This window comes from Sceloporus occidentalis, unplaced genomic scaffold (genome assembly GCF_023333645.1).
Source record: "Sceloporus occidentalis isolate IW3139 unplaced genomic scaffold, rSceOcc1.0.p SCAF_9, whole genome shotgun sequence".
Taxonomy (NCBI): Eukaryota; Metazoa; Chordata; class Lepidosauria; order Squamata; family Phrynosomatidae; genus Sceloporus; species Sceloporus occidentalis.
The window spans coordinates 13765393-13790931 of NW_028316989.1; the positions used below are offsets into that span (position 1 = coordinate 13765393).

The 25539-nt window shown below is 42.7% G+C and overlaps 2 protein-coding genes across 5 annotated transcripts in view; one reads left to right on the forward strand and one right to left on the reverse strand.

The window, feature by feature from the left end:
* CBL (Cbl proto-oncogene) overlaps positions 1–21899 on the forward strand; it is a 46212-nt gene extending 24313 nt beyond the window's left edge. The window contains exons 3-16 of the mRNA XM_089539155.1: positions 1158–1304; positions 2433–2589; positions 3090–3211; positions 4258–4395; positions 5430–5517; positions 5949–6080; positions 6768–6971; positions 8044–8175; positions 8629–9006; positions 10962–11056; positions 12043–12198; positions 14026–14129; positions 16228–16410; positions 17668–21899. Of these exons, the coding sequence (XP_089395281.1) occupies positions 1158–1304; positions 2433–2589; positions 3090–3211; positions 4258–4395; positions 5430–5517; positions 5949–6080; positions 6768–6971; positions 8044–8175; positions 8629–9006; positions 10962–11056; positions 12043–12198; positions 14026–14129; positions 16228–16410; positions 17668–17951 (2320 nt within the window). The 3' untranslated portion in view covers positions 17952–21899. The remainder of the gene's footprint in view (positions 1–1157; positions 1305–2432; positions 2590–3089; positions 3212–4257; positions 4396–5429; positions 5518–5948; positions 6081–6767; positions 6972–8043; positions 8176–8628; positions 9007–10961; positions 11057–12042; positions 12199–14025; positions 14130–16227; positions 16411–17667) is intronic.
* Positions 21900–24739: 2840 nt separating this feature from the next.
* The window catches only part of MCAM (melanoma cell adhesion molecule), a 45340-nt gene continuing 44540 nt past the window's right edge, over positions 24740–25539 (reverse strand). For all 4 annotated transcript variants that reach the window (XM_089537450.1, XM_089537451.1, XM_089537449.1 and 1 more), the window contains one exon: positions 24740–24997. In XM_089537450.1, the coding sequence (XP_089393576.1) occupies positions 24968–24997 (30 nt within the window). In that variant the 3' untranslated portion in view covers positions 24740–24967. The remainder of the gene's footprint in view (positions 24998–25539) is intronic.

The following is a 25539-nucleotide window of genomic DNA, read 5'->3' on the forward strand; positions in this document are numbered from 1 at the left end:
TGAATTGATAACCACACTGAACAGCTACTTAATTGACCTCTTCTCACTTCTTAGTACTGAGAAAGATAGGGAAAAAAGTTTAAGATGTTAGGGTAAAAAAACGACAAAATGCCCCTGTTTGGTGTGATTAGATGTGAGTTGTAGTCTGGCACTAAAGATTAGGCAGGTTGTGAGCATTGAAGAGTAGTGACAAGACAGGGCAGGAGCTGGCTTCTTAGAGCAGTTGCTGAGCATATTGGTGGGAAGTGAGACTCTGGTCTCTTGGTTGTTATCTCACCTATGTAATAACTGTCCCCTCTGGAGCCTGAATTCTTGCTTTTCTTGTTCAGAAATATTATCTGTGCTGTTCAAAAGTGTCCTTTCTGGTTGGAGGAGTCCTGTGAAAGCGAAACTGCATATGTAGTAGGCAGCAACTGTTGCTGTTCGTGGGCGGCTTTGTGCATTCAGGTGACAAGACAGGGATATAAAAATATACTGATGTTTCTTTGAAAAGGGAATCACCTGGCAAAATACTAGGCTTGGCTTGGAAGGCAAATGGCTCCTGAGAGCTTGAAGGCAAGACTTTTTGTGGGCCACATATGCATTCTGTCCTGTCAGTCCATTCATCTCCCTGTTTACAATTTGGACAGGCCTTCGCCCTTCTCACCATAGATGCTCATGTCTTTTTCTTGTACCATTTTTCAATTTGGGGAATGGAACAGGGAGTGTTCCATTTTTCCTTCTGTGAAACCTTGAACTTTATCTTGTACTTAGCCAAATCACTGAAAAATAACACACTATAATTCCCTGATAAATTATGGCTATTTTACAAACGATATGCAAACCTTCCCTGAGTCTGGGATTATTCGGGGCAGCTGAAATGTATGTGAAAGATAACCAAATAAGAAAACATTGCACAGAGACTTGGGCCTTGTATTCCTACATAAATTTGAATTAGTTTTAGACCTTTCCATAACATATCTAGCAGTTTGTGAAATACTTGTTCAAAAGAGTTGTCAGATGAAACCAAGCCTTCAGAATGCTGTGGTTCAAGAGTGCATGGCAACTGATGTATTGCTGTTTGGAAAAGTGATCCAAAATGTGACTTCCTGCTTTTCTCGCTCCCTCAGGCTGCTTGTTTCACATTTCACAGCAGATCTGTTTTTGCAATCTTGCAGGCGCAACCTTACAAAACTGTCCCTGATCTTCAGCCATATGTTAGCAGAACTGAAAGGCATTTTCCCAAGCGGACTCTTCCAGGGAGACACCTTCCGAATCACAAAGGCAGATGCAGCAGAGTTCTGGAGAAAAGCTTTTGGGGAAAAGTAAGTACTCTTTCCAAAATAATACTTCAGCCTGAAAACCTTTTGGTGAAGGGAGCTTACAAGTGAACTTTAGCTGCTGAGAACACCTTGCAACAGTCATTAGCATGTGTGAAGCATGTGAGAGGGAAGCCCATAAGGGGAGGATGTAAGGGAGTGGTAAACAGATGGAGTATTCTCCGCCTACGTTCCACTGTCGCAACCACCAGCTTATGCCTCCTCACCAGTGCCAAAAGATGTGGGTAGGACTAGATTCATGTCAGTTTTCTGTGGTTTTTGATTGAGCAAAGACAATGACAAGTAGCAGCAAAAGGGGCTAGTCCAGTTACATTACTAGATGAATAAACCAGGTATTTTGTGCCACTGTATCAGTTCTGTAGATTATGGTGCACCTAGATCAGTCTTGTTGTATGTGTGGCAGACAAAAAGGGGGTAATAAATTTCAGGGAGCTAGATTGTCGTAACTACAGTACATGATTGTCTATACCAGTGATGGCAAACCTATGGCATGCTTGCCAAAGGTAGCACTCAGAGCCCTCTCTGTGGGCACATGTGCCATCGCCCCAGCACAGTTTGCCAGAGTTTGCTACTAGAAAGCCAGAGGGACATGGCACTTTGCAATAAATAAGTGGGTTTTGGGTAACAGTTTGGGCACTCGGCCTCTAAAAGGTTCACCATCCCTGGTCTATACCGATTGATTTAGGTATATTTGGGGGGCAGAATCATATGTCCCTTTCTAATGGAGTTTCTGTTGATAAAATATTTATTGGAAATCTATAAGATGGTACTGGGGAGTGCTGGTTGTCAAAACCTTCACTGGTACCCTTTGTAAGATGGGTGAGTGGGTGGTCATCTGTTTACTTCCAGCAGTTAAGTTGCCACAAGCTTAATTTCTGAAAGTATTGAATTTAGACACAAGACAACCTTGTTTATACAAAGACTGTGCCATATCCCTTTACCTTGCTGCTTTACAGATATAGATCCTGATATTTCAGTAGCCAATTGAACCAGCTGTTGAACAGATTCGGAGTCAGAGATGTTGTTATCCATATGAATTTAACATTGAATAATAACTCTGAAGCATGGCAGAAGATAAGTTTTCTTAGGGCTACTTTTTTCTCCCACTGTCAGAACCATTGTCCCGTGGAAGACCTTCCGTCAAGCCTTACATGAAGTGCATCCCATAAGTTCAGGGTTAGAGGCAATGGCACTTAAATCAACTATTGACTTGACATGCAACGATTACATTTCTGTATTTGAATTCGATATCTTCACTCGTCTGTTTCAGGTAAGGAAGAAGAAGTCATGGCTTGCTCAAACACTGAAGTCATTTATTAATTTAGTAGTACTTTTATGTCATTTATCCTTTTTTTAAAATTATATCCTTTGTTCACTCGGTTATGACATTCATGTCAAGGGACTACCTTTGCCTTTACTTGTCCAGTCTTCAAATGTTTTTCCTCTCTAAAACGTCAACTGCCATCTTTTAGCCATCCACTGTCATTATAGACTTATTTGGAGTAGTAAGCTTTAAATGCTAGTCTGAAAGGGCAGTTGTTTATGGCAACCCTAAGGTGACCCTTTCATGGGGTTTTCTGGGGTTGAGAGTGTGTGACTCACCAGTAAATGTACATGGAATGTCGCTGCATGTGAAATAGCAGAGAAAGCCTAGTCTGATATGAATGCTGTTTGCATTGTCCGATGGTGGAAGAGGACATGATAGGAGGGCTGCTTTTGCTGTTGAAATGACTAAGTACAGTTTTATTTAATAGTGTTCTTTTTCTTCAGCCATGGTCATCTTTGCTCAGGAACTGGAATAGCCTTGCAGTGACTCACCCTGGTTACATGGCATTCCTGACATATGATGAGGTCAAAGCACGACTTCAGAAATTCATTCACAAGCCTGGCAGGTGAGTGTGTGAAGGCAGATCCTTTTCTAAAGCCTCTTGCTTCCATATTGTCTCATACACAGCACTCTCTCAAAGAAAATCTGATATCACTCACAGCATCAGAATGCACTGTGTTGTTACTGCTAGAGATCTAAGCTTAAGGCAAGAAGTATTGGGTTAGGCATCAGACTGAACCTGTGTGTATTCATAAGCTTTAACTGTAAGAAAACAGGAGGGCAGCAGAAAAAAAGAATTGGCGAAACCCCTCTTTTCTGATTTTTGGGATGAGGTGGATTAGAGTGGGACTTATATCTCTGTCACTGAAAAGTGGCTTTACAGGAAAGTGGCAGTGGGGCCAGGTAACTAGGGATGCAGGTTCAGTCTGAGATGTACCATCAAAGCATCACATAGTGCACAGGCTGAGTTGGAATGTTGCTGGGAGCATGTTTAAGTCATATGCTGTTAGCAAGCCTTACCACTGCAATAAATTAATGTTTTAACTGGATCTTTTTAAATTTAAATTTATTGCAAGCCACTTTTAATCCCATTTTGGGATTAAAAATGGGATAAATCTAATAAATAGCTAAATCTATATTACAAAGTAGACTTTGGCTTTGAAGATTGGTGAGTGAAAAGTGTCTAATCTTCAGGACATACAGAAAAAATCGCCTGACTTCAGGTAGTAATTTGGACCCAGTTGGAAATCTAAACCACTTTGGCCAGCCCTAAAACCTTAGAACTGCTTTTTTGTCTGGCAACGGGTTCATTTGCTTTTCATTGCTGAAATGCTTCTGTTCAGAAATGGAAAGTTCCTGTAATTTAAAGCTAATTCACAACATTAAGGAAATGACGAGCAGCCTTGCAGTGATTTGAAAGCGCTTTTCAGGTATTTGAATCCTTTGTACCTGGCTGAAGATTTCTTGCTTTAGTTTGGAGCTGTAACTGAAGTGGAATGCTTAACAAGAAAAAATGTGTTCATTTGTTCCATCTTAAAGAAAAATCTTTATCCATATGTAATTAACTGAGCAAATTTATCCTACCTATGCAAACTGTGTTTTTGTTTCCAGTTATATTTTCCGTCTGAGCTGTACGCGACTTGGTCAGTGGGCGATCGGTTATGTCACTGCAGATGGAAATATTCTCCAAACAATTCCCCACAACAAGCCTCTTTTTCAAGCACTGATTGATGGCTTCAGGGAAGGCTTGTAAGTAATTCCTCCATGCAGTGTGTCCTGAGTCTTGCTTATTCTGATTACTGAGTCAGTGAAAAGATGACTGAAGTGGGCTGAAACCATTTCCCCCATTCTCCTCAGATTTTGGTCTGTCAGGGTGGGAGACAGAAATGCATTTCTTTCCCTCAGTAAAATTGGATCCTTGATTCATCAGGCCTGGTATTCTAATTTCTCCTAGAGTTACAGGGAAAGGACAGTTCTCTCTATGCCCTTCAGACAAAGGTTTTATGCTGTACCGCCTAGGCCCTGTATCTTCTGTCACTGGAACATGGAAAAAGTAGATCAATTTATTACCTTTATCTTGAAGATGTAGTATTTTTTTTAAAGATCTCCTGTCCTGGACTGCTTAAAAATTGTTTTACGTATTCTGTCAATCATGTAACTACATGACATTTAGACTTGGAAATACGTACTTCCAACTTAGGCACTTGGGTATTGTAACAGATCATAGGATTTGAGTCTAGTTTTGCAAACCTTTAATACAAATACAGTCAACTCAGTTTCTTCTTTCAGCTTCCAGGATCTTCACTCAGTTGTTGTGCTGAGGGGGGTGGGGGGGGGGGGAAGCAGAAGTACAACATACTTGCAATATTTCATAGGTGGTTAAAGTGTGGCTGGAATTATAGCCATGAGGAGACTTGAGACGCATGTCAGTTCCCCACCACATTTATGTTAGCAGATAGGGAGACCTTGAAAGACTAAGTATTCTTCATTTTGAGACTTCTCCTTCTAGTGCAGTGATTCCTAAACTTTGGTCTCCAACTGTTCTGGACTTCAATTCCCAGAAGCGCTAGCAAGCTTAGCAACAGTCAGGAATTCTGGGAGGTGAAAACATGAAAAAGCATCTGAAAGTGAAAAACATCTGGAAGGCCAAGGTTTAGAATCACTGCTCTAGTGTTGCATCTTTCTCCTGGCTAGTGCACTTTGTTGAGACTCTGTTGTTTTCAGCTTATTCCAACTCTTGTACAGTTCATATCTGCTGAACCATTTTGTGTTTTCGCATGTAGTTATTTATATCCTGATGGCCGGAATCAGAATCCTGACTTGACCGGTCTGTGTGAGCCCACACCACAGGACCACATCAAAGTGACACAGGTAAGCAAAAACTACAAACTGTTTCCTCTCCCAATGTTGTCACCTTGGTCCACAGCTTTTCTCTGGGCCTGTAGCAGATAATGCTCATGCCACATTGCATTGTAGCACCATTAGGCCTGCCAGGGGACAATTGGTGGTCCCACATATATTCTTTTTTAGTTCATGCAGACTTCAACCTTGTTAGTAGCCAGTATTGAGGCTGAACTGTTCAAACCCAGGGTGACTACAATTGTGGGTGAAGTAAAGGACAAAAATACTATTTGTTGTTAATTTGAGAGTCAGAGCCACCCTACAGTTGCCATAAGTCAGTTGACTTGAACGCATACAACATACTTGGGATTGGTTGTCTGGCAGTTATTGTAAAGGACATAATTATTACACACAATAACGTCTGCCTTTCTTTCTCCCCCCTCCTCCTCTCCACCTCTTAGGAACAATATGAATTGTACTGTGAAATGGGTTCCACCTTCCAATTATGTAAAATTTGTGCAGAAAACGACAAAGATGTGAAAATAGAACCCTGCGGCCACCTGATGTGCACTTCATGTCTCACTTCCTGGCAGGTATGGTGTCTGTTTCCATCCAGAACAAAGTTGCCTGTGGTCTTGGCCATCTGCTGTCAGTGTTCCTTGCTACAACCATTCGGAATCCCTGCCTGTGCTTGTTGTTCTTGAGGAATCACTTGTGTGTACGGTATCGTCTTAATGCCAAGTTGTCTTTCATGTAAATAAGCAGTAGCATACATTTATGCACCAAAGCTGTGGGATTTGCAGGATTGTGCTGTAAATGAGTTGCAAATTGTGGCAGATGACCTGTGTGAACAGCTGAGTCTCTGTTGAGTGAGACCCAAGACAAGGGGTTTGTCTGTTTCAATCTAGATTAGAGCAAAGTTGCCTGTGGTCTTGGCCCTCTGCTATTAGTGTTCTGTGCTGCAACCATTAGGAATTCCTGTCTCTGCCTGTTCTTCTTGAGGAATCACCAGACAGTATGTCTGGCTGAAAGGGGATAACATGTATCATGAGCTTTCTTTTGTATGGTCCCATGATGGCTGCTAAGATAGTCATAATCTGCATAATGTTCCATTTTATCAGATTATAATTCCAGTGACAATACTGAGACTGTGAGGTACTATGATTTTCCTTTCTGCTACACTGGATATCAGGATGTTCTTAGCATCAAGGTTCACCATGATAATCAAGGTCTCTCTGTGATTTTGTGACTAGTCTCCCTTCTTGTTTTTTTTGCTGCAGGAATCAGAAGGACAGGGTTGTCCATTCTGTCGCTGTGAAATTAAAGGCACAGAACCCATTGTCGTTGACCCATTTGATCCCAGAGGTGGGGGAGGACTGCTACGGCAAGGTGCCGAAGGTGCCCCCTCCCCCAACTATGAAGACGACGATGATGACCGAGCTGATGAGACATTCTTCATGATGAAAGAACTGGTTGGTGCAAAGGTACTCTTTTTAGAGCTTTCTTGGAGGTCAGGATTCTATGTGCAGCTCCCTGGTGACCTATCTAGTCAGCCCCAAACTTTCAAGGCTGCAGTTTCCTGGGCCTTGAGACCATGCTCCAGGATCTGGTGGTCTTCTATCAAGAATTATATGTGCTCTAGCTTCCTTAACGCCATTCTACGAACTCTCCCTGGAAGCCAGAGTGGTTAAATTCATTAGAAAAGACAGTGATGCTGGGGGAAGTGAAGTAGAAAGAGAGGAAGACCACATGCCAGATGGATAGACTTAGTCAGGGAAATCATGAGCCTGAGCCGGCAGGGAGGTAGAGGATAGTAGGACCCGGAGAAGTCTCATTCACAAGGTTGCTGTAAGTTGAGATTGACTTAAAAGCAGCTAACAACAACTACTTCTTGGTTACATCCAAATGTCAAATGTTGGATTAAAATATCACTCTGAGGTACCTGTGCAGGAGGAAAAAAAGAGATGGGCCCTGTCCCATTCCTGTGGAGTGCTTCTTTTCAGAGTGACAGCTATGTCCAACTCTGTGTGTGTATCTGCCTTCAAGTCTTCTGTTGACATATGGCAATCCCATGAATTTCATAGGGTTTTCTTAGGCAAGGCATACTTAGGGGTAGTATTGCCAGTCCCTTCCTCTGAAATATAGCCACACTCCATTCCAATCTTCCTCCACACTTTCCTGATTTTACTCCTTTCAGCAGTAAATCGGCATTCCACAGCCATTGAATGTGCTCAGTCTACATTGGGCCACTTTTGGTTCTCTCGATTGATCTCTTGCTCTAAAGATTTTCTTTTACTTCTGGAATCCTTGGGATTCCTCCCACAAACCTAATAGCTGCCTCTCATGCAAGATGGTGCTATGTTGGATACGTAAGGACCAGCACTTGGAGAATGAGATCACTGTTGGACTTGGCCTCCATTAAAACTGTTATGCAATCATATACAGACAACTAATATTTGATTTGAGTTTCCTGTGAATCACCTCTTATTATTGTTGGGAGCTTAAAATGGGTAAAAAAACAACAACTTTCAAACAGAACATTTTGCTTCTTTGCAGGTAGAACGCCCTCCTTCTCCATTTTCAGTGGCTCCACAGGCATCACTCCCCCCAGTGCCCCCACGATTAGATCTTTTGCAGCAACGTGTGTCGAATCCTCCTGGAGCTTCAAGCCCTGGGACCAGCTCTAAGGTACAATTGCTTGTCTTCCTATCTCCTATATTGTGATGAAAGTGGGGATTTAGCCATTTCGAGTATGGTGTTTTCCTTTCCTCCAAAAAGATCCCAGTTTGCTGAGCGGTATGGAAACACTCTGGTCTTTCACTGTTTTGCTTGCGCATTTACTTAGAGCCAAATTATTTATCAGGCTAAACAATGGCTATCCTAGCCACCAGACTGCCATCTTGATTGATGTTTGATTTTCAGCCAGAGTACCACTCAGACCTGCAGCTGTGCTGATGGGAATAGCCTTGCTTAATACAAGCCTTCAGTTGTGCTGTGCTGGCCCTCAGAGGCTCCATTTCTCGGCTTCCTCTGTCTTGATTCCTCTTGAAACTACAGAGTATCAGATTCTTGTAAGATGCCAGTATCCTGATCTCAAGGCTAGGTGTTGCTTGAAAGGTTTGACATTTTCTTGCTCTGTAGGCTGCACCCGGCTCCCTTCACAAAGATAAACCTCTGCCGATCCCACCAACGCATCGAGACCTTCCTCCTCCACCGCCTCCAGACAGGCCACATCCTGTTGGGACAGATACTCGTCCTCAGAGACGACCCTTGCCTTGCACGCCAGGAGATTGTCCTACTAGAGACAAGTTACCCCCTGTGCCATGTAACCGTCAGGGAGAAGTTTGGCCAACACGGCCAATCCCCAAGGCTCCAGCTGTGGCATTAAGCCCTGGTGAGCCTTGGGCAAGTAGAGACCTGACAAACCGACACTCCCTTCCATTCTCGCTGCCTTCTCAAATGGATACCAGAGGAGAAGCCTACCGGCATGGAAGTACCCTGAGCCTGGACACCACAGTGGTAAGCATCCCTTATACCAAAAGGGTCTGTTCTTTGTGCACTCATGTATGTCTGCATCGTCCTAAAAGTCTGTGTGTTATTGCAGAGGTTCCCAGCCTTTTTGACTCGTGGAGCTCTTATTTCTATGGCGGATCCCTTAAGGAGTGTGTGTGTGTGTATGAATATATTCTTATTCTTTAATTTAATTCAATTTTTATTTCTTTCATTTTCCTGGAGCGGCCACAGAACACCTGGGAAGTGCACGTGGAGCCCTAAGCGCTCCTTGAAGCATAGGTTGGGAACCCCTGTTTATTGTATCCAACATTTCTCCCCATTCTTGGGATTCAGTGCATGTACAAAGTTTAAGCAGAGATAGCTAAAAAGTATATGTCATACAAAAATTAAAATGCGCCACTCCTGACTACGATTGTTTGATTATCCGATGACTTTGCCATTTTATAGAACTAATAGGAATGCTTGCATTTCAGTATTACTATTTTATTGATTATATTTTGTATTTGTATTGTATTATTTTACTGATGTAATCCCGCCACGATCCATGGGAGAGGTGGGAAATATAAATGAAAACTATTATTATTATTATTGTTATTATTATTAAAATTCAAATAAACTGTCAATAAAATTTAAAGTGGTTAAAGCCATAATGCTAAAAAGAATTCCACCTCAACATTAAGATGAACTTCCTGACAGTAAGGGCTGTTCGACAGTGGAACAAACTCCCTCAGAGAGTAGTGGAGTCTCTTTCTTTAGAGGTCTTCAAACAGAGGCTGGATGGCCATCTGTCGGGGATGCTTTGATTGTGATTTCCTGCATGGCAGGGGGTTGGACTGGATGGCCCTTGTGGTCTCTTCCAACTCTTTGATTCTAAGGCACATGAAAATCCCTTTTCCACCTGAGCAATCAGCTCTCAAAGGACTGCTGGAACAAAAAGGTATCACCTGCCTAAGAAAGGATAGTAAGGAGTGTGGTAGTTCAACCTTTCTGGGAAGGGAATTCTAGAACCTGGAAGCAGCCACCGATATTGGATAGAAGTAGTAGTAGTAGTAGTAGTAGTAATAATAATAATAATAATAATAATAATAATAATAATAATAGGATTTATTTATATGCTGCCCAACCACTGGGAATCCGGGCAGCTTACAACAGAGGGGATAATACATGTCAATAACAATGAACATGAATTAAAAAACAAATGTAACATAGCACTGCATTAAACAATAACAATAAAATAAGATAGCGATTAACAATAGCAATAAATAACAAAACAAGTACAATGAACTGGCTCACAGCATTGTACAGTAAATGGTTTGATTCATGTCCTGTAACCCCTCTCAGGTTAATAGCAGGAAGGTTAGTGGAATTTTGAAGAAGTGGCTTAGAAAGGAGTGTGGCAAGTACTTTTACTTCTGGAAATACACAGCCACCCACGTATTCTTTCCATTTCCAGCACAAGCCTTATGCTGCTGTTGATATCAGTTTAACCCCGGCAATCTGAAGCCAGAAGTTTTGAAAGAGTGATGAGGTGTCATTACAGTATTGTTGAGTCAGTAATTGTTCATATGAATAAAAGGCTTTAACTTCCAAATCTTGAACATTCATCTAGTCGCAGTCTCACTGAGCCAGGTTCTTAGCTGTGTACATCCCAAGTAACTTTATTGTGTCAACCAAGAGAAAAGGTTCTCTGGAGATTAAATATTTACATATAGAATATATTTGCCCCATATCTGCTTGGTCATATGTTCAAAGTATATTTTCAAACAGTAGCCGATCAGAGAATGCAAAACAAGTACATCCAGTGTCAGTCAGGTCTCTTACACTTCTTTGGAATGGGTAGTAAGTGATGCCTAGAGGTTCCTTTTTAGAAGGAAATATATGTGCACCTAGTGAGAATGTCTATTTTTCTCTTTCTCAAATCACCTGCTGATGATGGTGTTTAACATCATGTTTTCTTGCAGAACCAACCCGGTGGGCTCCCAACTGGCTTGGACAGCGAACACTCTAAAATAAAACCTTCTTCTTCTGCCAATGCCATCTACTCTCTTGCTGTAAGGTATGTTTCTTCGAGGAGCCTTTGCAGATAACATTTCTCAGCAATACAGCCAGTGAAGGGTTGACTATCACAGTCCATTACCAGTGGCTATAGTTCTGTAGATGCTTTCCTGTTTCGGGAGCAGGTCTCCTGTGTGTGGTAGTTCAAGCATGTGCTTTCTCTGTGCTCTGGGATACAGCACTGGCATGCTAAAGTGCCTGGAACAGAGCAGCGTATTTTACACTGAGCTAATCATATGTGGCTGGGTTGTGGATTTTTTGTAAATTTAAAATTGTATGACATTGAGTGCAAAGACAATGTGTTATATGTGTTGAAGAATTATAGAGCTGTCCGTTTATTAAACCATCGGGGTGAGGTGTGGGGAGAGGAAAGGAAGCATCATGAATCATAATGATGCAACACATCAAAGGTCAGCCAAGCTGAAGGGGCATCTCTTCTGTGCACAGTGGTTCAGGCCCTTTGTTTCCTGGAAGATGTAGGTAGATTCACTCTGTGAAGTAAGGTTTCTGACTAGAATAGCCAGGTGTCCTTTATTGTAAGGAATCTCCCCTATATGAGAGTTGGAAAGCTTTTCCTTTTACATAGAGTGAACAAGATGCCTAGAAATTCTGTACTTTCGGTGCCAGCTGTTCATAAAGGTAAAAATGTAATTTATGAATGCGGATAATATGTTAACTACAGAGAAACATATGACTAAGTGGACTGAAATCAATACTTTGTTAATAGCTGCTTTTTGATTGTTAACCTTGTTTGCCATGAATTTTGACTGTCCCTTATTTTGAAAACCTGGCAATACTTTTATTGGTAACGAAAGTATACTTTCCCTTACAAGCAGCAGTTCTTAGCATTCCTGAGTTCCAGCCGATGAATCAGAAGGTTTATACTCATTTGCTTTGAAATGTTGTTCTTAAAGAGCTGTCCTTTTTGTCTTCATTACCCTTTAGGCTTTGACTCTGAAGCTTCTTTCTCTTCCCTCTTATCCCCAGACCGTCGCATGGGCCAAAGCTAACACCCGGAGAGCACTCTGAAAATGATGAAGACACAGAATACATGTCACCATCCTCCCTGCCCCTTGTGCCGCCTGCCTCTGCTGGACAAAAGCCTGAGGCCAAATTGCCTTTGGAAATGAGCCAGAGTTCACGGTAAGGCGAGACCCATTTAGGACAGAATGGTAGCTCTGTATTGGCATGACTGTGTCAGTTCCGCTGCCATGTTTTTCTTTTGCTTTGTTTGTCTTTACATATTCCAAGGGCTCAGAGTGCACAGGAACCCTTGAGAGCAAAAACAAGTGGCTTCAGAATTCATCTGAAAAAGCATGTAAAACTATTTGAGCCCAGACTTTGAAAGACAGCTCCATAAGAGCTCTTGCTACTTTTGGGAAGATGCTTTTTCCAACTGTTACATAAGCTGAGGCTTCGTGTGTCTGGTGCAGGCAAGGCACTCTGAACCACCTTTGTACAGTCACTGTTTTGAATATGACCATAGGTTGTGAAAACAGGCTTACCAGTCCTGGATAAGGTGAATGTTCAACATTTTCTCTGGTTGCCAGTCCTCCTCATCACATGAGGGTGAACATACCAAAATCACAGCTTGCTGACATCATTTTAAAAAATGATATGAAGTGTTATTTTTTAATTAAAATATCAGTAATTTCTCAAAAGTTTGTTCTGGATTCCAGACGGATGCAGTTCATTAGTAAAATGTATATTTATTAGAACGATTAACAACCAGAACTTGATACAGTAGTTGAATTAATATGCAATATGTTTCAACTTCTGCCTTCCTCAGTTGGTTAAAATAAAGTGAACTTGTTTAGGATGCTCCCATCGTTAACATTCTTAAGCGGATGAAGTATTATTCTCTAGGCTTAGACCAAGTGGCATTCTATGGACCCAAAATGTTTTCCTTTTGCCCAAAGTGCTTGAATGAGGTTGCGCCTCAGTTCCAAGCAGAGACAAACCAGAGAAGCCATGATGTTCTTGAGATAAAATGTCTGGCCATTGGTTGCTCCAGCTTCCTGATCAGGAGGGCAGACTTGTGGTTCCTGAAGTATGTATGCAGGTCTCTGGTAGTTCGCTCCATGTACAGATGGTATTTGGTACATCTGCATCTGTCTTAACAGAGCAGGGTTTGGCAAAGAGAAGCCCATGGGTCACATGTAAACCCTGCCTCCCCCCTTTTGTCCCAAAATTCCCTTTAGGGGACATAGGGGATATTTTCACTACATTCTATAACACACACACACACACACACCATCATTTTAGGCCCAGAAAAGGGCATTTTTTAAAAAAAACTTTGAAAAAAGCCTAGGGTAGCCTAAATGTGAGAGCCAGTTTTGTGTAGTGGTTTTTGTGTTGGACTGTGACCCTGGAGGCCAGGGTTTGATTCCTAGCTCGGCCATGAAACCCACTGGATGTATTAGGCAAGTCGTGTGCTCTCAGCATCCAGGAAAGGCAATGCAAACCTCTGAACAAACCTTGCCAGGAAAACTCCAGGTTTGTCTTAGAGTCACCATAAGTTGCAAATGACTTGAAGGTACACCACACCCACACCCACACACACACAGCTTAAAAGCATGATGAAAATATTCCCACAGCCCCTCGAGAGTAGTTGCATGCAAAAGAGTTGGGATTATTATTATTTTTTTAATAGTGGGAGGGTGTTGGTGGGAAGAGTTGCTCAGAGAGTTCACAGAAATGTCATATAGAAAAAGATTTCAGCCAGTCAATCAATCAGTCAATCACTTTATTTATATCTCATCTGTTCCCTGAAACTGGGATGCAAGGTGGTTTACAAGAAGAATGCATAATGAAAAAGGAACCATTTTACTAAGCTGCAGACAGCATGTGGCTAGCATACTTCTCCAATTTGTCCATGAGCACAAGAATGCCTGCTATCTGCTTCTGCTGCACATATCCAGCTGAACATCTGAAGCAAATACCCCTTTCCCCCACTTTTTCTTTGCTCAGGGTGTTGGAGTGTGACCAGGAGATAGATGGGTGCACCTATGAAGCAATGTTCAACATCCACTCGCAGGCAGCACCTTCTGGCTCTGAGGCTGCCAGCATTCCTGGTAAGTTTCCTGAGAGGCGGCTTCATAGAATTAACAGAAGGGAAGCTACAGACAAGGATTCTACCAAGCTTGGCCTGTGGGATTTTTATTTATTTGGTTTATGTGAATGAAGTGGTCAAAGGGGCTTGAGTCCTATTGTTAATGTCATCTAGAGAAGGCCCAAGAGACAGCATGGTATATTGGTTTGAATGTTGGAGCAGGACTGGGAACCAGGTATCAGATTTGGTGGTGTGTGATGTACCAAAATAAATTTTTGGTGTACAGCATTGGGTTGTGTTCCTTCTTGAGGATGTTCCTCTCCCTCTAACACCTCCTTTAAAATCCACACATTGTCATGTCAAATGATCCAGAAAGCTCCAACCATTTATTCTTACTTTACAGCAGCCATCCTGACTCAGGTAACTAATTGTGTGCATTGTAGTCCATGGAGAGTTGGACTAGGACTCTGGGGAAAAACCTGAAGGAACCTTTGAACTGCTCCAGATTCAGTTTCTGTTCAGATTCTGAGGATTTCATTTGGGAGAGGGCCTCTTTGAAGAAGACTCATTTATACCACAGGGGTAGATCTGTGACTACATGAGTCAGTAGGAAAACTGCAAACAGACTGTTCCCCAAGAATAAAGCAGCAGACTGCATACTGATATGTAGCCATGGTTTAATCCATGCTACTATTTGCAGAAGAGTATTTATGGACATCAACATTTTGCACAAAAAGCTTTAGAGTGTGATAAGCAAGTCTCTGGTCACATACAAGCAAACCAAAAATATTGCCTGAAGTACAGCGGTATCTACTCAAAAATAATGGGTAATAATAATAATAATAATAATAATACATTTTATTTATAGACCGCTATTCCGCAATGATCATAGCGGTGTACAATAAAAATTGCAATACAATACAAAAAATTGCAAGGCCTCTCTCCCCCTCAAGATGGTGGTCGGGGGGAGGGCTCTTAGTCTTTCCAGGCCAGGCCTCGTCTCTCCCCCTCAAGATGGTGGTCGGGGGGAGGGCTCTTAGTCTTTATCAGTTTGGTTTGAGACTCCAGACCAAATGGTTATCCCCTGAAGCAACAAAAAGGCAGTTTATACCATTGCATGTCAGTGTAGGAAGATACATAAGGGTAAGACTCAAAAACCCCGTAACAGGCAGAGTATCTGGGGAAGCATTGCCTGAATATGGTGAGTGCTTTTTATGTAGTCACTTTGTGGAACATGGCCATGCCAGTACTGTTGTAACTTTAAAGCAAAGGAACAAGATGGACCAAAGGTTTCTTTTAAGAAGCAAGCTGTTTTGCATTCCCAGACTGAACCATGTCTCCTGTGGACTTAAATGAGTGTTTAGAACGTAATATTTTAATATAATGTTATGCCCCCCCCTTTTCTTTCTTTTTGCTTGTAATCCTTGTCAGTCCTCACATTTCCACTATGAATATACTTGAATGTAGGAACTTCTCGGTGTTACTCCTTAACACTAAAAAAGCAAACTCTGTATGGAATCAATTTGATGACATGTATAGCAAGGGGATTGTTTAATGTTTAGTATTTAATTTTTGAAGATGCCTCCTTAGCTATAAGCTTACTTTTATTTTAAACCACCGAAGAGGGCAGAAACCAAAACATTTTGCTTATTGACTGAACTGTTATGTTCTGTGTGCTAATCACTCCAGTATATATAGCAAAGGGAAATATATAATGAGTGTTCACTCAATAGGTTGTCAGGCTTCCCAAGTGTTTTCCTGGTTACATAAACTTCTTGTCAGTTTGATAAAAGAGATTTGAATATAGGGCAGAGGAGGGATAGGTAATGTAAAAATGTTACTCACTGCTCTAATGTAGTAAGAATGGCATGTGGCTTTTCTCTTTCATTAAAGGGGGATTCTATACTTCTCTCTTGTTATTGTCCCCCTTTGAGACTAGTGAACCAAATGGAAGGCTTTTGCTTACTTGCTGTGCCGTCCATCTCTTTCCAGCTGGTTTAAAGTTTGGGTTCTCAAAGTCCTTTTTTTTAACAACCCTATGAAAGTGGTAGCAGGATCTAGAGCCATTAGTCATCGTAGCTAATGGTGCGGTCCTCTTTGTTATTTTTTTTCCATCTAAGAGGGGATTGATAGCATGGCTTCCAATGCCACTAATGGTCCTGAGGAGTCGGAGAATGAAGAGGATGGTTATGATGTGCCTAGACCAGCTATCCACATGACCATGGCTCGCCGTACCCTCTCTGATATCTCCAATGCTGCCTCTGCCTTCAGTCGTGCCTCTCTGGATGGGGATGTTCTAACAGGTACCTAAACCCACCCCTTGCTGTTTTGCAATGTGACAAGTGGTAATTGCTTTTATGAACCAGCCCCTTATTTCTCCATTGGATAGCTCCATGACCCATAAATATTCTAGGGCTGGGGGCATGTAGTGTAGCTACCTGTTTACATCCTTTTGCTAAAGGGGGTTTACAATGGATTCTGAACTAATAGTTCTTTCATTCATCTCTTAATGTAATAGATTGTGTCCTTATCCCTTTCTACTCTGGAGTGTGTTCTGTGAAGCATTCTCATACACACTTTCTTAGTTTATAAGGGAAACAAGGAACTGGCAGGCAGTCTGGTTTTCAGCTGTTCCTTTTTCCTGCACTTTCATGTGCATTTCTCAGAAGCTCTATAGTGTGACCGCTACTTCTGCTTCACACCAGCATGCCAATATTTGCATTTTAACCAGCTTAAAACCACACAGCTAGACATTTCTGCGCTGCCTTATGGGCCAAGAGAAGACCAGTAGTGGATTAACAGGGTGAATGGCTCCCTAAATATTTCAGCTATTGTCTGAAATGTGTGAGTATGCAACTCCTTCCAACAGTGTTGCTTTTATTTCAGAAGTGGGCAGTATGTAGGCTGCATGTTTGTCACTATGCTGCTCCCACTGTTACCTACTACTGAAGACTCAAGCTTCTGTCACACTGCAGAATTAATGTAGTTTGACACCACTTTAACTGCCATGGCTCCATCCTGTGGAATGCTGGGATTTGCAGTTTGTTGTGCCACCAGAGCTCTCTGATAGAGAAGGCTAAATATCTCACAAAACTACAAATCCCACAGTCCACAGCATTAAGACATGGCAATTAAAGCAGTGTCAAAGCTGCATTAATTCTGTAGTGTAAATGCAGCCCTAGTGCTACCAACATTACAGCAGATTCCTCTCTTCTCTTCATGTTACTACTTTTTTCTTCAGGAAGTGGTGCACACACTTTGCTCTGTGGTCTTATGAAGCAGAATGATTCTCGTAGCACCTTCCTGAACCATAAAAAAAGTTCCAAAAAAGCAGTTAGTGCTGTTTTGGGGGGTAGCTTTTGGTAATCCAGTGACCAGCACACTCTCCATAGTTCTCCAGGTGTATCCTCTGGACCTTTCCCACTTTGATTAATATTAACTGGAGTTCAGTTGTGAAAAATTGCCATCCCAAAGTAGAGTGATCTTTCCTGGACATGGTTTCCTGTCTGTTCAGAGATTTGTTCCTCTTCCTCTCACTCCTACCTTTCTTTATCTTCCAGGTTTTTCTGATGGTTCCCAAGTTCCTGAGAGGCCCCCCAAGCCCTTGCCTCGGAGGATTAACTCTGAACGGAAAGCAGGCAGCTGCTTGCAAGGCAGTGGAGCAGGGCCGGTCTCTGCTGCCTCCCCACAGCTGTCCAGTGAGATTGAGAACCTCATGAGCCAAGGCTACTCATATCAGGACATCCAGAAAGCGCTTGTCATTGCCCATAACAATATTGACATGGCCAAAAATATCCTCCGGGAATTTGTCTCCATTTCGTCCCCTGCCCATGTGGCCACATAGCACATCCCTTAGCTCTGCCTGGGACACCCCTGTGCATCACCCTGCCTGGGCAGTTTCCTGCCCAGCTTCTACCTAGAGGAGTTAATAGGCTCCTCAAGAGACTTCCTGAGAAGTCAGGCCTGCCTCGACAGAGCATTGGTCATCAGGGTTTTATGCGATTCCAGGTTTCAAAGCGAGTGGCGTGAAATGGAGCGGATAGGTGTGTCCTCGACAGTCTTGTGTGTCTTCTCTGGAGTCTCCCCAGTTTGTGCCCCTGATCCCTGCACTTTCTAGTTTTGAGAGAATGGATGTGTTGCTTTTCGATAGATATGTCTGGGCTCCTGTGTCTGGTGGACTGGGGAGGGTGGGCTGGGATATATGTCTTGTGCTGTGAATTCAAACTGGATGCCAGTATGTTCAATGGCATCTCCATATTGCTCATGGTGTGCCCTCGTGGGGTTCAGGGTACTAGATTTGGGCCTCTTTGCTGCTGTATGTTTTGGCTCGCTTTTGAGACCTTCTGCAACTGGGTACAAGTTGTAAAGAAAGCAAGAGATTTCAGTAGCTCCCTCCTGTTATAATATCTTCTCTTGTTCATCTTCCTTGCTCCCTTCTATGTTCATAGTCATTTCCACCTTCTTGCTGTGCCGAGTCAGGCATCTCTTGTTTCCAGCGTTGCTTGCCACACACTGGATTTTAAGGCAGTGGGTGCTGGACTTCTCACCTATGCCGGCGAGGCTCAGAAGCTGCTTAGTTTTCTAGCCCCGAGCATTATACTCTGAAGTGTTCTGATGTGAAGCAGGACTATTGTGGAGTGGAGCCTGATCAGTGTCTGACAACACTCCTTATGCTATTGCTGGTTGACACAATATGCCATTTTTGGGGCATCTAGAGGTCTCATGGGCATCACAGCCATTCCATCCTCTGATTAGCGAGCTTCCTTTCAGTGGGAGTGAACCATATGCAGGGTCTCTTATGCACTGATGTAGTAAAGTGTGTTTAGCCTACATGGAAATCTCTTAATAGCTCGGCAGTGAAAATTCAACTCTGAGCCGTTCCCAAAACATTGTGAAAAACAGGGATCTTTTTCTCCTTTCTTGCTCCATTAGAGATGGGAGGAAGCTCAGACCTTTTTCCAGGTGACAAGAAAATTGTTATGATTTTTTTAAAAAAATAAAAATAACCATCATTGCTGTATTTGAAAGGAGTGAAAGGCACTCTTGCTTGAGGATTGTGGCAGCTTGATGGCAGTGCTAGAAAAAGATGTATTGGGGTTTTGACAACCACAATCGAGCAGGCAGCTTGCATTCAGAAGACTTCCTTTTTAAAAACCCACTCACCAAGCCTTTACTGCAGTCTATGCATTTGCAGTATTAGCCATGACACGAAGATGTATATCTTGAAATACATTACCTGTTTAATTTTTTCCTCCCTGCAGTTGCCTGCTTGAATAGACACTGGTTTTTCTGCTCCAGATAAAGTAATGAAGTCTTTTCCACTGAAAGACGGGGCCAGAGGAAAACTGCTTGTATGGATTGTGTTTCACTCTATGTGGGTAACCATGATTATGATAGTCCATAAGCGCTTGGATCCCTGGGAAATAATTGCAGAGGATATTTGTGCAGGCACCCAATGGTAGCAGATTGCTTTTCAGCTCCAGCAATGATGCTTACATGGGAAAGCTTGAAGATTGGGAGCCACTGGAATAAATTGGCTGTTTCCTACAATGTGGGTAAAGCTGAGTTACTGATTTGGCCAACAGTGGCCCTTGTGTAACTTTTTGTGGCCCAGTGAAGGTGCTGCCTGATGTTCCATGCGCTGTACACTCAGTGGCAACAACAGTCTAATCTTGCTGCTTTCATATGAAACACTGTGAAGATTTTTAACCTCACAGACTTCAATCATAGTGCATGTTAGAGAGTGTTTGTTTTTGGTTTGGTTTGTTGAGATCCAGGTAGCATTTAGAAGCACTAAACGAAGCCTCTCTGTTCTCTTACAAGCAGCCACAGGGTAAAAAGAATTGTAACTTGGTAGTTTCTTAAGAATCAAGTGGCCTCTGCTTTTCTTCTAAGTGTGAAAAGTTGTTGTGGTCTTGGATGCTTCTATCTTTTGTGCTGTTTCTCCCTAAAACTCCTGCTGACTGTACATTGAATGGAGGATCGGTTTGCTAAGAGCAGGTTCTTTGCGAAGCTGGGCTTTTCCACTGGTGGAAGAAGCTGTGAGTTTAGGAAGCACTGGGGAATTCGCCGGAAACTGGCCTTAATTCCCAGCTGGCCCAAGCGTTGCCCTCCCTTTGCCAAAACAGGAGTAGCAGCACCAATAATTTGTCTCTGTGGATGGGGCATTTGTAAGACTCCCAAGAGGGTCAGCCCTTCTTTTTGGGAAGACTTCTGCCTATCGGGACCATTCCACAGATTAGATATACATGGTTCAGCATTGTAGCATGTGTAGCTGACTGGACTCTTCTGCATGTGTCCTTTCTATCCACTTCTTGTGTCTTAAATTTATACCAGGAAACTTTTTTTAAGTGGCTCTTTTCTCCTCAAACCACATGAATGTCTTCGTTTGCAAGCACAAGGGAGGCAGCGCAGAAATGCTTCCCAAGGTGTAGCTTCCCAAGGTGTAACCCCTGCTGCTTTTCAATTTCCCCACCCCATCCATGTCTCTTACTCTAAGGTGGACTTTGTTTTTACTTTAAAGCCAAATGTATAGTGCCTTTGAATAGGAAAAATGCTGTATCGCCAGGCTTTAAAAGAAAAGAGACAGATGGAAAACTTGACCAGGGAAAGCTGAGGAGCTGCTCTTTGTATACAATGGCTTGAAAGAAGACCCTCCCTCAAATTGAGCGTGGTGGCATGTGGCAGCGCAGCCTGACAAGCTTTCCTACCTTAAGCCCCATACTAACCATGCATGGTTGGTGTTGACTGCTACCCTAAGTGTGACTTAAAGGGGGAACAACTCTGATGCAGGAATTTTTAAAACATACATGATGGTGTGGGTCATCAAGAAAGAAAACGAAGCTGCCCTGTCTTCCTTTTTCCTCCTTAAAAGAATGCAGACTTACGTCACATCTGACTGAAAGCAAGGTCCAGCTGCACCTCCTGGAACATTTGGGAGCAATCTCCTTGGTGGGGCCTCCATTTCCAAAACACTGGAGGGACTGAACATGGTCCACCAGGATCTTTTCTTGTGCAACATAATGTTGAAACTCCCATTCATTTTTCTCTCTCTGTCCATGTGCACCCAAGACAAAATTCCTGTGGATTTTATCCCTGAGCATTCAGTGTTCGTGCCTATTTGGTTTCCAGAGGTTCTCTGTTTGCAAACACTCTGCCTCCCGGACTCTTAGCGCTGCAGCTGCCTTTGCGGAATGAGCATGTTGTGTGGCTTTATGTCACCCTTCCTATGGCCAATTCTGGAGCGGTATAATTCACCAGTTTAGCCCACTGATGGAGAACTGCTGTCCTCATGAGTCAAAACTGCAAGTGGGGGGAATGTGAAGACTGAAATGCTAAATTTACAAATGACCTTTGTTGGGTGGGAGAGGGGTTAATAAGTAGCTTTATTTCTCTTGAAGGTTGAGAACCAATTTTAATATCAGTGTTAAAAAAATTCAGATTTTCACTATTTTAAAAGTTATAATGTCATTAATATAAATAAATATATATTAGCAGTATTTAATCCTTTCAGACCTGTAAAGAATAAGGACAGAAGGTAAATATTCTTACAGAGTAGCCGAGCTTTAAGGTTCGTTTGGTCTTCATTTTGTTCTGCAAATGCATTGTTAATGTTTTAGAGGTTATACTAATGTTATTTATTTTCTATTTTTCATTCTTGTAAGCTGCCCACTAAAGAGCTCTGGGGGGGAGGGGGGAGATGGGAAGATTTATGGTATTCGATGTGTGTCGATAAAAGGAAAAACAAAAAACAAAAGTTTTATTTTTAAATAAATTTCTTTGTTGTAGCATATTGGTTGTGTTGTGTCAGTTGTGGCTTCCCTGAAACTGAACTTCTTTGCCAGAACCTGAAATAGAAACATCCTTTGCATGTGTTGCTCCTCCAACTCATTCCAACAGGTAGGAAAAAGGTAGACCTTTTGGCGTCTCTGCTGTGGGGATCAACTTTGCAAGATCAGCCTTATTCCTGTCACACTCTGTTTTTTTCCTTTGTTCTTCACTCTGGACCTTCCCGCTCCAGAACTTTCTTTCCTCTCCAGTTCTGATCCTTTCAACTTGCTCTCACCTATATACTTTTAAAAGCTCTCCTATAATATCATCCTCTGCCGTCTCTGTATTTCTATTGTCTTCATTTCTTCACCCCCACCATAGCTACCACCCAAGAGTCAAGGAAGGAATTCAGCCAGCGTGCTGCAGCCATGTGCAAACATGCCCAGATTGAAGGGATGGTTGTCTGGCTGGAGATTACTCTTCCCTCTCGAATTCTCCCATATTCTTCATCATGGGTAGAAAGGAGACTAGACAAGACCATGATGTGACCATGGAGAAAGGGGGAGCAGCTGGATGAGGGAAAATCCCTCCAATCCGTTGCCTTGTAACAGCAATGCCCAGGTGAGGGGAGGCGGTAATGGGAGCAAGCCAAGGAAAGCATGACTTCAAGTGCCCCCAGCAGTCCACCCATCATAACCAGTAAGGAGCTTCCATACAAGTTGGCTCTGAGCACTTGTCTCTCAGGAAGCCGTTGCCTCTATGGACTCTGCCACCAGCTATAATAGGCAGAGAGGAGGATGTGTGGTTGTGCAACCCTCCCCAATTCCCAATGCACACAAATTCCAGAATGCAAAATGGGGCACAGTATATGTGCCAGACTGTTCTCACAGCAGATAAATGGAAGGATGTGGAAATCTTGGCTCCCAGGTCTGATGGGCACCACCCTGCTGGCCCTCAAAGGTCTTAGCAAGCCTGCATGGCTGAACTGGAGGTGTCTGGAGCTGGAGAACCCATCTGATCTTGGAAACTGAGGATCGGCCCTCTCTAGTACTTGGCTGTAGGCTCCATTTCAAAGGAAGACAGTGGCAAAACCACCTCTGAGTATTCCTTGCCCAAGAAAACCTTATGAAATTAATGGTGTTGCCATAAGTCGACAGGTGACTTGCAGGCACATTCACACAAGTTCCCTTGAGCTCCCAGTATTAGGAAAAGGACAGAATATGAGTAAGACTATGCTCCTGCCTCAAATGTCTGCACCCCACCCCAAATCCCCTTGTGAACGTGACAATGTATGGATTCCAAAGTGTAGGAAATGAACATCATCAAGAAGCATTCAATGTGAATTTCCCAAGGGAAACCAATCACTCCTTTACCATTAAATGTGAGGGATTTAAAAATCACACTCGTCTGCAGCGCTTTGTTGCAATTCTATTTTCTCCTCTCCCTATTTGTAAAAAGCCAACTTGCAGATTTTTAATTTTATTTTTCATATATATAATATATATAAAAACCCTGCAACTCAAACATTCTTAAATTTACACACACATCATCAACAAAAATATATATAACAAAAGCTTCGTTTTGGATAATTTTCTGGCTTGCAAGGTGAAGCGCAACACTCCCGTCTCTCCCCCGTTTTTGGTTAACAAGTTTGCCCCTTTTAACCACCCAGAAAACGAGTGTCTAAAGCAAAAAATTGTAACTCTTTTTGAGTTGGACACTGTTCACATCTGATGGGAGGGAACTGGGACTCCAAACCTCATAGGGAATCATGCTGTACAGAAGCAGGTGGTCTACAGTATTTTTCTCTCTGTTGCCCCTTTCAAATCTAGGGACCGGGGAACTGAAGCAGAAGGGTTTGGCTTCAGCCATGTGGCCAGGTTGGCAAAGGAAGCATCCTGACGTTACTGTTTTGGAACAGGCAAGTCTCCACTTGTCCTCAGTGTATTTGCAGAGGCTGCACAATGAAAGAAAAATAGAAGGCATCTGCTTCCACTCCATCTTCCAGTGAAGCTGGATTAGAGGGGCCTTTCTCCTAAGACAGCCAAGTGCGTTGCTTAAGTAATCTATTTTAGGAGCAAGGGGTTGTGGATTTTGTAGGAAGGGGGAGGTATAACGTAAGTCGGCAGATCAAAACACAATGGACTATACAATTTGTACATACCCCTCCCAAAAAGAGCGGGGGTGCCTTGTTGCTATCCTAACATCTGAAGTGCTGAGAGCACCTTTCCCTGCACAGAATCATTGTATGACTTTATTTGGAAATTATGCCCCAATGACCTGACCATCCTACCATCCTTCACTTTGTGGTTTCCCATCCATGCTTCAGGTCCAAAGCCTTTTCAGCTGTACATCCTCAGGACTTTGTCTGTGATAAATAGAAACAGTTCAGGGAGCAATCTGGCTTTCAATCTTTTCTACAGTTTAGAGCCAGTCTCTGTAAAAACCAAAGTCGCCTTGAGCTTTTCTCCAATCCTCCCAACGTTGGTTCTTCTGGCTATCATTGTCCTAGGTTTGGACAGACTCTTAATGGAAAAATAGAATTGTTTAACTTTGACCAGTCCTGCTTGGCAAGTGCTTTGTAAGAAAAATGATATGTTTAGAGAAAGATGTTAGGAGAAAAATATTTCTTTCTCCTAACCAAGAACCCAAACTTCTAACCAAGCCAAGAACTAAAAAATTCAACTGAAGCAGCTTAGTACATGTATGGTACAACATTTGGTGAAATAAGTTAGGAGGAAGATTTCTTCTCCTTTCTCCTAAAACATGACGAATTTAGAACATGTATGGCAGAGAGTGATTTCCCAGCCCAGGCAGCTCCTTAATGCAGATGCTTTTAAACAATAACTTTCAAAAACAGTATTTCCTCTTTTTTTCCCCCCCTTTTGGTCTTCAAGAAGAAAGGAATGCCAGTCTCTTTCAGATAGTCTTTTTGTCCTTCAAAATCCTTAGGACGGACTGTGATGGGTCCTTTGCATTTGGTCATGTGCATTCGTTGGCTGTGAGTTTGGCAATGGGAGCAAGGGGGAAAGGAAGCGTTTGGGAGAAGACAGAAGAAACCCTCCGAAAAAGATGCACGGGTAACACTCCTCAGTTCCTCAGATCGATGTATTTCTCTCCCTTGCAAGAAAAGAAACCCAGTGTAAGGATAGTAAAAAAAAAAAAATACTCAACAGTGCACACAAAGAAATCCCACCACTCACTCACCCATCCCCTTTAAGCAGTGGTCATTCTCAAGTATTTCTGCAGGTTAGTAGTATAGAAAGCAGTCAAGGTAGAGTACAGTAGTCATTTGCAAAATGGCTATCTCTAAAAATGATAAGCTTAGCAGCTGAGCAAAGCGCATGCTGACCAATTTCTTACTTTGGGACTAGGTTGCTCCAGCTTGGTCCCAGAGACTGAGCTGATCCTTGCTTAGGAGGAGATGGGGACAGTCAGCATATGTAAAGCCCCTTTTAACAGCAAGGGAATGAGAAACCAAGGAGGGGAATGTGGTGCATGCATGCAAAGCAGTGTCCAAAGGGAGCCCAGGAAGCTATTTGGTGAGTCGATGGCATGGGGCCTGCTAGGAGACATAGCGCTTTGTGGGGCAATGGCCCTGCATCCCATAGGGTGAAGGGCTGTTTGGGCAGACAGATGTTCACTGACATTTGCCTTTAGCA